At 49.2% G+C, this 12733-nt stretch overlaps 1 protein-coding gene across 1 annotated transcript in view; it reads right to left on the minus strand.

The window, feature by feature from the left end:
- Positions 1–1724, minus strand: part of PID1 (phosphotyrosine interaction domain containing 1) — a 228876-nt gene extending 227152 nt beyond the window's left edge. Inside the window, exon 1 of the mRNA XM_042950395.1 lies at positions 1637–1724. Coding sequence (XP_042806329.1) covers positions 1637–1666 — 30 coding nt within the window. The 5' untranslated portion in view covers positions 1667–1724. The remainder of the gene's footprint in view (positions 1–1636) is intronic.
- Between the last annotated feature and the right edge of the window lie 11009 nt (positions 1725–12733).

A 12733-nucleotide genomic window follows, 5' to 3' on the forward strand; every position in this document is an offset into this window, starting at 1 on the left:
CCACAAACTTCGCAGAGGTACAGAACACCAGGCCAGAAAAGCTGCCTCAAGGAAGTCTGGCCTTATCTCTCTAAGGACTTCTAAAGAGCCACCCTCATCACCTGGACGGGGAGCCCGCCATCCTCCTCGGTCACCCCTTCCTTCAGAAGAGAAGCCATGCCCTGAACTGACAGGGACTTCAAATGGCACAACTGGTAACTGGTGTCACAGCCGAAATACATTTACGTTACCTTTGGTCAATCACTCAGACTCCATGTTGATATTCTCTTAATAAGACAAGGAGGTTAGAGGCCGGTCACCTACGACCTTGTGGCCAAGACTAAAGGTCTCTTCTCTTGTTTCGTCTGTTTGAGACCCTGGGGAACTGGCCTGGTGTCGCAGGTTCTGTTCATGTGAACCCACTCCTCACAAATCCAAAGACCCGGGAAGGCTTGGAAACAGGCTGTGGGGCATCTGCTTCTGCAAAATGCAATGCCCTCTGCAGGTTAATCCTCAGTATGAAAACTCATGGCAAAGGTTAGCCTCCCCCCGCACCTAAGGGACAGTCTGCATTTTGTATTTGGAGCTTTACATTTTCATTGAGAAACCTCCCAAGCCAGCCAGGGTTCCTGGCCTCAACTATACTAAGTGTTCCGACTAGCTCAGCCTCCAAGGGCGCTGTATTTTACCACTTAAACACTCCTTCAAAGTTTACTATGAAACAATGTGGCTCTCAGCCTGCCAAAAGTTTAAGTGCAGGTTTCCGTGGATTTTATCTGGCAGAGTAACCGCCCTCTTTCTTGGCAATATTTGCGAGCAAAAGGCAGTCATCAAACCTTGCAGTCTGGGCAATTCCAGGGTCCCAAGTGTCACCGGATGAGCACCTTTCTGTAAACATCCCTCCTTCTCATTTTGACCCCCTTTCTGTCACCCTGGCTTCAGAATCCAAATTAAAGGCAGTCTGTCATCTCAGTGGACAGCACTGAAAAACTTTTGATGGAATGACCCAGGGCATAACTATTCCTAGCTGAACTTAACTTTCGATTTTCAAATATCTGGGGGAGCTGAAGTTCGGGGGAGATGAAAGGAGAGCACCAACAAACAGGAAAATAAAATAAAATATAAAATAAACGGAAATATAAAATAAAATAAAATAAAATAAAATAAAATAAAATAAAATAAATAGCATACCATGGCCAAGTCAAAGCAAGTTTGATATTTCCAAATTACACTGGCAAATGGATGTTTCCACAAATCATTTGTTCTGTCTTTCCCGGAGAGAAAAAAAGACGGGAAAAAAAAAAAATCTGGATGCCAAAACCCTAACCCCAGATCAGTAAATCGTGCCCGCGGAATGCAATCTAAAATTGCTGGTCACAAAGTGCAAGCTTCCACATATCAACACGCACACAAACACCCGAAGCCAAAAGTTGTAACGCCCGAAGCGATGCGTTGGTCAACGTCCCCCCCTCTGGCCCCCGCCGGGTGCCCGGCGGCGCCGGGCTAAGCTGACAGCATCCTGCTCTTCCACGACCGCTCCGGGCAAATCCCCGCCAAGGGGGCGCAGGCGCCCCCCCCTCGGGCTCCTCGGGCCCGGGGCACCTCCTCCTCCAGGCTGGCCCCCGGCCGGCCGGCCGGCCGAGCGGGCGCCCCTTACCTGCAGGCGCTCGGTGGCCGGCTGCCACATCTTCCAGCCCGGGGTTTGGCCGAGGAGACGCTGGCGAGACTCTCGATCGCGCCGGGGGCAGGGGGTGGGGGGCGGGGGGCGGGGGGCCAGGGGCCGCGGCCCCGCTTTACATCTGGGGTCGGCGTCCGCGGGGGCGTTCGTCCCGGAGCCGGCCGCCGCCGCGGGGTGGGCGCAGGGGGGCCGCGAGCAGAGGAGGCGGCGCCGCGCTCCGCTGCCGGCAACTTGTGGGCACGGCGGCGCGCCGGCTGTCCTGGCGCAGCTGCGAGAGGACTGCGCAGCTCCGCCCGGGCCCGCGAGCGCACGGCGGCGGCGGCGGCGGCGACCGCTCCCTCCTCCTCCCCCGCCGCCGCCGCCGCCGCCGCCGTCGCCGCCGCCGCCCGGACCTGCGCGCTCTGAGCATGCCCGGGGCCGGCGCCCTCCCGAGAGCCAGCACCCCCGGGGCCGCCAGTTCCCGCAGCCGGAGCGGGGAGGCCAGAGCCGGCCGCCCTGCCCCCCCCCCCCCGCGGGACCCCGGGGTTGGGGGGGGGCGGGACGGGGTCTGGGAGAGGGGGACAGACTGGCTGGGGAGGGCAGAGCCTGAAAGGCTCGGGTTCGGCAGGGATCTTTGAAGCGCCTGGGACTCGCCCAGGCGCTTGAGGCGCGACAGACTTTCCATTCATTCTTACCAGTGGAGTTAACTGAGCAGCTATTATGTTCCAGGCTGATGCTGGGCTCTGGGGGGGGGGGGGGGGGGTGGATCTAGAGGCACAGGATCCAAGACGGGAGAAAGGTGCCTCCTCTCCTGAACTTTCAGTCTAGCTAGGACGCCTGTCCGTGACCAAGAGGATAGGTGAACGGGTACTGGGTCAGGTGGTGAGGCACGGTAGGGAAGAAATAAAACAGGGCTGGCTTATGAGGGAAGAAGGGGAGAGGAGAGCTCTTTTTCGAGTGGGACCCTGGGAATGTCTGGAGTAAGACCCCAAAATGGGCACGGTGAGGGATGGGACGCTGGGCAGAGGACTGCGGTGCCGTATCCCGTGAGGCACGTAGCACAGGGCCCCCATTCTTCATCCCTCCAGAGATGTGCCAGGAGCTGCAGGAGGCTCAGAGAACCCAAAGCCTGGCCACCATGGGCTCCCAGGCTTCGAGGCCCACATGCTACTGTTTGCATCCTGAAACAACTCCTTTCCCGAACAGGCCAGGCCCTTCCCACCCTCTTGACAACTAGGCAAGATAAGTATTACTATTCCCATCGTATGGATTAAATAAATGAGGCTGGCAGGGTTTAGGTCACCGTCCAAGTGACACAGCCAGTGAGTGGCTTAGAGTGTGCACACACAGGTGACTTCCAGGCGGGAGTTCTCAATTCGGAGCCCTTGATGTGCTCTGACCGTGCAATGCCTGGGGAAGAGAGCAACCATCTGGGGCTGGGGGCACGGGGACCTCGGCAGGATGGGGTAGCTGAGCTGAGTCTGGAGGGCTGGTGAAGAGTGTGGGCAGAGAACACGGTGGGAAATGCTGAGGGACAGGAACAGAGAGAGTAAGAGCAGCAAGGTGTATGCGAGGCCCAGGCCTCCTGAGAGGCGGGGTCTGGGGAGCAGGGAGGCTGGCAGGGGAAGTGTTCTGACAACATACCATGGGGCACTGGGACAGGTGCACAGCCTGAGTCCCGAGCAACCAGGGCACTATGAAAATTAACACCCCATGCCCAGAAGGATCTGTGCTATCTCGTGCATAGGTGGGGTGTGATTTCCAGATATCAGAGCGGTCTGGAATCCAGCCCTCAGCTCATCGGATCCTCCTAGTGCATCTCCCCAGGCTTGGGGAACACAAGATTCATAGAGTCTCCCAGAGGAGAGCCCACAGTAAGGATTTCAGATGCAGGGCTCCCCCCCCACCCCCCGCCAACCCGGTGTTCTTCACCAAGGCTCCAAGCAGCTCCTTCAGGACCCTGCAGTTGTGAGTCGGCATCCCCTACCCTGGCACATCCAAGACCCTTGGTGCCCTGGAAGGCTCTCGCAGAGCCACAGAGATGCTTCTCAGGGGCTGGTCTCTGTCTCCCCAGATGAGCACGGGACCCTCCAGCCCCTGCCGGAAAACCACCAGGCCTTACTCTCTCGGCCACTTCCCACTTGCCAGGGACCTACCAATAAACCCCTTATGCTGAGGTGATCAGCCCTCCGTGGGTATGCATCTCTGATGCCTGATCATGTGGTCTGTTTTGAGATGCTATTTTTAGTTTCCCAGTAACTCCTCCTGCGCACCTCCCACACCTAGAAAACTCCTGATGAGAATAATAGACCTGCCCAGCCTCCTAGTTCTCTTTTGTCAAATCCCAAAGCAGAAAGAGATGCACTTCATTACGAAAATCTAGAAAATCCAAATGTACATATTAAACCTCTCAGGAAGCTAAAACGGGAATGAATATTCGGTTGCCAGAGACGTCTTCAGACTCAAGCGTTGAAACCCTCCTCAGTTGCAGATGCTTCCGTGGAAAAGTGATTTTGTTTTAAATAGCAGCGGGATGAGATACCGGCCTAAATTCAAATCGCATTAGAGCGTTAAATCCTGTCTTCTCACCTCCGAGTGTAATTAATTGTTATGACTCAGTAATACAGCTTTTTAGTTCAGCGTATGGTGCTATTTAAAGAGAAAAGGCTTCCTCTCTGTAGAGATGGCTCTCAGTCACCAGTTCACTTTGCGAACAGATTTGGTAGAGAATGTGTTTCACCGACATTCCTGTTTCAGTTACCTTTGTGCCACTAACCAGGAGACCGATGCGGGGCGAGGGAGGGTGTGTAGGTGGAGGCTGTTGGAAGGTGGCAGAAGGGATGGCACAATCCCCCACCCCCATCAGTTTGGCTCCCGAGGCTTCCCATTCAGGAGTAACCTGCAACAGAAGGTGAATGAAATAGAGACATCTACTGGCTGGAGCTGGGACGTGCATTCTGATCTCTCCCGGTTCCTTCTGGGAAGACCACAACCTCGCCCTCCTGCTGAGTCTGATCGAGCCGCTTTACAATGCGAACAGATCTGTTCAGGGCAAGGCACCATTCGTGAAATAAGCAAGGTGTTTTGGTGCAATGAGTAGAAATATAAGGTACATAGAAAACAAGGTACACAGAAACGTGCCTCATGTCATGCATAATCCTCCATAATGATCTTAATAAATACTATTTCAAGGAAAATGACCGGAAAAACAAAAAGATTGACTTATAAACATGAGTTTGGGTCCAGAAAAAAAAAAAAATCACAATCATCCCTAGAAGATTTTGTAAGCCGTCTTTAATCTAGTTCATGGTTCTGAGCCCTGAGGTAAGCAACCTAAATATCCACATCAGGAGAAAGGTGAACTAAATTCTGGTCCAGAATATGAAAAATAGATTAAAATATTACGCCGCTATTAATAGGGATAATTATACAGCTGTGTTGCAACTGGAAAATAAATGCTTATGGTATAATTATAGATTTTTTTAAAGTAGGTTAGAATGTGCATAATTTGAATACCTGTATAAAATATGTAGCAGTCTCAATAAATGCTGGAAAGAAGCTAGGACAATGGAGAGACCCAGGTTGAATCCCAGCCTTCAAGCGATCTAGGTGATGACTTTCTGCAGGTTATTTGCCTGCTGAACCTCAGATTTTTCATCTGTAAAAAAGGATGATAATATTACTTAAGGTTTTTAGGAGCCACGAGTGAGGGCATGTGGGGCTGCTACGTGCCTGACACATAATGGATGTGCAGAAAACAATAGTTTTCATCTCGTTACTTTTCTGCCCCCTTTTTGTCATTGAAATGATCAAATTCTCACAAAGTGGTGCGTGTTTCCTGCGGTTAAGTCATTTCCATTTGGAATATTTGTAGATTTCACTTATTTGATTGAGTTTCTCAAACAAAAGTGATCAACCATATTGAAGCTCATTTACATTTCTAATTCAGTCAGATGGCCAGCAAAATGTATTATGGTTGTATGTTCAGCAGAGCAAACCATTCTTTTGGTATCATTAACTTTATTTCAGAATCACCAAAACAGCTGTAGATGAATAATACAGAAAAGTCTGAAAATTCATTAAAGCCATTTGAACCTCCCTATAGTGATGGAGCCTCTGGCTCTTGTCCCTACATAGTGACAGGTATTTATGGGGGTGCTCAGATAGCCCTTTTCCCCCCTTAAAAGGAAATATTCCTAGCTCGTCTTTGCAAACCCGGTTAACTGGTTAATACCCAGGATGTGTGTCGTCATTCTTTACTTCCTCATACCGTTCCCAGCCTCAGAAATGCGGTAGATTATTTTCAAAAGTGGTCACAAACATCCCTCTCCTTGCCCACACCCCAAAAGCCCTTTGCACTGTGGCTTCCCTGTTTCTCTCATTTTGAGGTGGAATTCATCCGCACGCTTTGAATCTTTGCTGGACATAGTTGGTTCATAAAGTGGCCCCCGTACACAGAGGACAAAGAGAGCCAGAAGAAAGAGTCAGGTCGCTCCAGAATGGCAAGTGGCAATTTTAATAGGCAAGGGAACTCACGAGGCTTATCTTGAGTGGCCTGCAAGACAAGTAGATCTCCCCAGCGGCCGGCCAGACTAACTGGGTTCAGTCACATATACCTTCCGGATGGTCTCAACCACACCTTACTTTATCAAGGCTGCGTCCTTGAAAACAGCTCCCAAGGTGGGGAACAGTGGGCAGAGTACGTTTCAAGGATGGGGGCGGGAGGGGTGACGAACCTCTAATTGACCCTGTCTAGCTCCAGAGTCAGCTGGCGGTCATGTGTCTCTCAGTAACCTCTTCCAGCGGACGTGTGACTTGCTCTGATCGATAGAATGTAGCAGATGTGACACTGTGGAACTTGCAAGCGTGGATCACAAAAGACCTTGCAGCTTCTGCTGTCACCCTCTTGGAACCTGAGATCGTGGCAAATAGAAGCCTGAACTAGCCTCCATGAGATGAGGACCAGGTAAAAGGAGGCCAAGCCGACAACATGAGTGAGCTCAGCCTAGAGCACCCGGCTCACGGGGTGCCTGGTGGGCTCAGTCACTTAGGCATCGGACTCTTGATCTCAGCTCAGGTCATGATCTCGCCTCTCGTGAGTTCGAGCCCTGCGCTGGGCTCTGTGCTGACAGCACGGAGCCTGCTTGGAATTCTCTCTCCCTTTCTGTCTGCCCCTACCTCACTTGTGCCCTCTTGCTCTCTCTGTCTCTCTCGAAATAAATAAACTTAAAAAAAAGAAAAAAAGAACACCCAGCTCAGCCACATCACTCAAGGACAGCAGCCACATGAGTGACCCAGCTGAGCCCAGCAGAGGAACCGCTCAGCTGAGACCAGCCCAAATTGTTGACCCACAGAATTGTGAGCAAACAACATGTTTGTTTTTTTAAGCCCTATGTGTTGGGGTGGCTTTTTAGGTCATGGTAGATAAGTAATACAGGAAACTAGTAAGTGTTAAACTTTCCCACTAAACCCCGAATCCTTCTCAATATTTGCTAACAGATTTATCAGAATTAGTGCTAACATGAAACCCAATTGGCCAACAAATAAAGCCTGAGTTCCTTTTTGTGTTTTACTCTTGCATACCTCTGTCCTAGCCTGAGATTGCGTGGGCCATGTGTTCGAGTCGTGCCTGCTAACTTTTCCAGTAGGTCCTTCTGACAGGAAGATGGGCTGTGGGCTGTGCTCCAGGCATATGATCATCCAGGTAGGTTTCTTCTAGTGCAGTCTGCCATCAACATGAAGGTGTCTGCTTTTCCACAGCCCTTGGCATCCTCTCTGAGACGCTGTCCCTGTCAACAGCATGCTGCCCATCCTTGGGGACAGGTAAAGACAGCTCCTGTTCCAGCGAGAACCTGGAAGAGTGGATGGGAATGGAGGCTGGTGCTCGGATCCGCCTTCCCCACAGTTAGGGCAGAGAAGGGGCATGTCTATGCTACCACTGTTCTTTGCAGACTGGTTTCTGAGGGTCCTCGTTGCCCTCTAGTGTAGACCCGACTCACTGATTAGCCGCATGATCCCAAACACATTCCTGGCGGGGCTTGTGTGAAGCCACACCTTATGCTCTCTTCTCACCTCACCCCTTCTCCATCTGAGCTGATTTCACACAGAACCAGTCTCTTGTGTTTTTTCTCGATTTCTATTTTTTTCTCTCTGTCTTCCCACTTCTATCGCCAAAGCCAAGAATTACTTATCCTAAAACCGATGGAAAAATGTGTTGGACATAGCTTGTAGAAATTAGGTAATCTTGGAAAGAGCATCCGTGGTAAGAAAGAGTCTCGGTCTACACTGGCCTTTGCTTAACTCAAAGCTTCCGTGTACAATTCTGTGATGCGAGAGCTGCTCTGTTGGACAGGGAAGCCCTTCGGTCAGAGATTCCCAGGACTATTCCAATAAAACCACAAGGGAGAGGCATAAAGTCGCTGGCCTCATGGGTGGAGAATTGGGAGAAAGGAGGAGGAAACTAAATCTTTGTCTTTAACAAACTACCTGGAGTTGTAACCAGATCAGTGCAGAAACTATGTCTCTGGGTGCTGTGCTCTATTTTTACTGGTTATATTTCAGCGATGAAGAAAAGGAGCCAGGAATCACCCATGACCTGTCTGAGGTGTAGTCTGCCTTCAGGAATTATTGATTAGTAATCATGTAGTGGACGTTGTGACGGGCAGTCCAGATCTGCCCCCTGGGATCACTGTGCTCCCCGCCTCAGCAGCCAGGAGTATTGGCCAGGCTTGGGAGTGTGGCCCACAGGCGAGTCCCTCCCTGGGCGTCACCAAAGGAAGCTGACTTGCCCAAGCTTATGCTCCTTCCCTGGGGGCAGCCCACTTCCAATGACTGGTCGCTGTGGAGGTACAAAGACCCCAGTGGGGGGTGATCGTCTGATTGTAGACGGCCAGTCCAGCCTCCCACCCGATCAGCCTTGGTAGCAACTGCCTCCAGAGTCAACTTCTCTTCTTGTCCAAACCTGCTTCCTTCACTCGCTTACAGACTCTGAATAGGGATATGGGAGATGGACCACCCACCGGATGGCGACGGATAAGGCAGTGATCATCTCTAGAGCACTGTAGCAGGGCGATTGTTAGAACTTTCACTGGTGAGTGAACTGGAATGGGATACAAATGAAAAGGAATGTGCTGATGGGCGCAGTGTCTCGGGCATTAGAGAGGTTTAGGGGAAACAGTAATTATAAGGATTATGGAACCAGATAACTGGTGCTGAGTGCTGTGGATACACTGGAGAAAGACAGAGATATGCAGCCGCTGATGACCGTGAGGTGCGAAAGCCAGGATGCCTCCTTCCCAGCGTATAAAGAGAGTCTCATCTCCTGCATCTACATGGAGGAGAAAGCTGGGTATCAGGCCAGAAATCGGTTGTACAGGGAGTAGAGCTCCAGAGAAGATTGAATGCTCCACTCCAGAAAGCTCTGTGCCAAAGTCAGCACCCTGTTTGGGAAGGGGTGAGACCCTGAGGCTTTGGCTGGGAACACAGATCGAGGCCCTTGGAAATCTTGAATTCCCAGATTCCGTGACCCCTCTGAACCCAGGGAAGTGTTGCTCTCCTTGCTCAAGATGTATTGCTGTCTGCTTTGCAAAGTAACTATTTTAAAGCAATTGATTTTTATAGAACACTGCAGGCAAGAAGAACGGAGCACGCATTCTTTTTCAGTGCACCTGAGTAGTAACCCACATAGTTCATATACTGCTCTATAACCCAAGCCTCGGTAACTTGAAAAGAATTGAAATCGTAGACGTGTTCTCCAACTTCCCCTTCCTCTGCCCAGTCCTGCTCCAGCCCCTTCCGGGTGTGGTTCCCTACAGAACTCTCCAGCAAACCTCTTGCACATAAATCCCTGCTTCAGAATCTGTCTCCCAGATAATTTGACCTGAGTTTCAAGGCAGCCTTGAAGTTACAAAAGGGTATAAAATGTGGATTTAGTGAGGTCGATTTCCTCTAGCTCGGTGCACATGTCAATTAGCTCTTACTGCTGAGGTAGAATCACCAAGTCCTTTCCCGGACAGAACAATTATTTCTGCCCCTGTGCCCCTCTCTACATGCCAAACAGTGCCCAGAGCCCAGTTCAGTATTTCACAGAGGATATTTCTAGAAGCTTCCAGAAATTTACATTTTAAAACGATGTGTTTCTGACATTGTCACATTTTGTGTTTCAAACACATTCGTACCATTTTTTGTCCTATAATGGGAAACATGAATTATTTAATTACAGTGAAATGCACTGATTGCCAAAGTCTTTAAAGGAAGCGGTAAAATGAACCGACAGCAAGGGATTGGTACCATCAGTCGATGCTTTCTGGGGACAGTCACTATGTCATGGGAATGTGTTTGAGTGCATGCACGTGTGATTGTGCAGATTTGAGTCATAAAAGAGAATCTTTCTGGTGCTCACTCCTGAGACAAGCGGAGAAATAGTGACAATGCTGTCTAGTCACACTGAGAAATCACTAAAATCCAGGGCGCCTGAGTGGCTCAGTTGGTTAAGCGACAGACTCTTGATTTCAGCTCAGGTCAGGATCTTGCAATCTGTGAGATCGAGCCCCACACCGGGCTCCACACTGACAGCGTACAGAGCCTGCTTCAGATTCTCTCTCTCCCTCAAAACTTTAAAAATTTTTTGAAAAAAGAAATCACCAAAATCCACCTGTTTCTCAAGCTAACCCACGGGCCCTGTGGATACACCACGGCAGCAACACCCTCAGGGAACGAGACCCTCTTGCGAATGCGGAGGGCTGGGCCGAGTTGCGACCCTCAACGTGTCACCAATATAGGCTTTGAGAAAAATTCAGAGGCAAATTTGAGACTCCCTGTGAGGATTTTCCTCTTCTTAGAAACCACAAGGGCACTGAAGCCTCATCTAAAGAGTCTAAAAAGTGGTTAGGGGAGAAAAAAATCATTTTTTTTTTGTTTTTGGTTATAAAAAGTAATGTTTGCAGCAGTTTTAAAAGTTGGAAAGTGCAAATAGAAAAAAGATCTGTATAAACATTTAGATTTTAGATTCTAGCACATATGCAATTTTGAACCCTGCCCTTCTCCCTCAACGCTCTATGCTGTGATGCACGTGCAAATACTCTTCACCTGACCTGCCACAGAGGGTCAGTGTGCCCAGGTAAATGGAACAGCTACTCTTTGCTTACAGAACCCACTCAGGGGTGTGAGATTACAATCCCCTTCTGGGTGCTGCAGTTTCCTTACCCGTGGACAAACACATTGCCAGAATTTTAACTTAAAATATTTTCTTAATATTATTCTGTCCTTTCCAAACTATTTCTGTGTTTATTTCTCCTAACTAAAATGAAATTCACACTCGAGGCGCCTGGGTGGCTCAGTCGGTTAAGCAACTGATGTTGGTTCGGTCATGACCTCGCAATTCGTGAGTTTGGGCCCCGTGTCGGGCTCCGTGCTGACAGCTGGGAGCCTGGAGCCTGCTTCAGATCTGTGTCTCCCTCTCTCTCTCTGCCCCTCCCCGGCTCATGCACTCTTTCTCCCTCCCTCTCTCTCTCTCTCTCAAATAAATAAACATTAAAAAATTAAAAAAAATAAAATAAATTCACACTCAATACAAAAAAAAGCAAAAACCAAAATTGGAGCCCCACGAAGGTCAGAAATGTAACCTTGTGGCTGGTTGCGGGAAAGGAGGTGTTTTGGGTGAGGGCTTGCCCTCTGCCCCCGTTTTCCAGGAAAGACACACGTGAAATGAAGAAAAGTACTTCGATCGCCCTTTTTCCATCTGACCACTGGGGTTCCTCTACTCCTAACTCAGGACTTTCAGCTCATCTTTCACAGGTTGTGAAATCAGTTTAATGAGTCCCGATCAGCAAGGTAAAAAAAAAGAAAAAAAAGAAAAGAAAAGAAAATTAATCATGAAATAGGAAAGAGAACAGAAAATATCAGAGCATGCCTCACATAATAAAGGCACATGCTACCTCGTGAAACATTCGTCTCAGCTCTGTGGGGGTGTGCACGTGAGCACGAACGCCTGCGTGTGCACACAGAACACATCCCGAGGCAAAATGCATTCCTACTGTGTGTCACAAAGAATCCCCTAACATCTTTCCCCCATAGTCTGCACAACTGTTGAAAAGCATCACTTCCAAAAAAGGGTTCAGGCTGTCAGAGATTCCCATCATTCCCGGGTCTTGTGCTTCCTACCTCCACAAATACACACACACGCACACACGCACACACATGCACACACACACTCACAGGGTCTGCCTATCTCTGTCCCCCAGCTTTACTCCTATTTGGTTTGAAAAATGTACACAGGAATAGGGATAAGAATGGGAATAGAGACTGATGCTGAGATAGCAAAACAAAAAAAAAAAAAAAAAAAAAAAATCAAGGCAAGGGGGAAATGACCAAAGGCACAAATCTACCCAATTACTGACAACGGCTATCTCTAGATGATGGTTCTGCCGGTGGTTTTTAATTTTGTCTCTCACTTGTTCTATAAACGTTCTCAACCTTCTCTAGCAGGTGAGAACTCAGACACCAGAGTCAGACAGACCTGGGTTCAATCGTGATTCCAGAAACTCGTCGGAGACGAACTCCATACAAACACTCCCCCTGCATCTGTAAATAAACACAAATCAATGTAAAAAAGCACAAACGGTCCGTGCTTTTTATAATTTTGAACATTTTCATTTCAGGTCACATTCTTTCCGACTGACAACGCACAAGCTTTGAGCACTCCGTTTGTGTCCCCACTGAGATTGTCACAGTCAGCTGACAGTCACCCTTGCTCGCCTCGGGCTGCCTGCGGTAAGTCAACTTTTTATCTTCCCTCCTCTGATATCTACTTTTTCAATGCAGCTAAACATCGGATGTTAGAACACTGTGCCGAATTAAGAGATATGGTGGCGATGTGTATACATTTTAGTCTCTGGTGAGTTAACTGAGCTTTTCACTATTAAGCTTCAGGGCTGATATCCACATGGGACAATTTTGCGCTCTTTTCCCCAAAAGACTCATTAATAATGGTAAGAAAGTATAACAATAGAGCCCCTGTTTTTTTCTACAACATGTTTTCCATGAATTCATGAATTTCATAAGCATCTTTTGCTACTCCAATAACCCAGACTCTGGGGT

This window comes from Panthera leo, chromosome C1 (genome assembly GCF_018350215.1).
Source record: "Panthera leo isolate Ple1 chromosome C1, P.leo_Ple1_pat1.1, whole genome shotgun sequence".
In the NCBI taxonomy this organism is placed as follows: Eukaryota; Metazoa; Chordata; class Mammalia; order Carnivora; family Felidae; genus Panthera; species Panthera leo.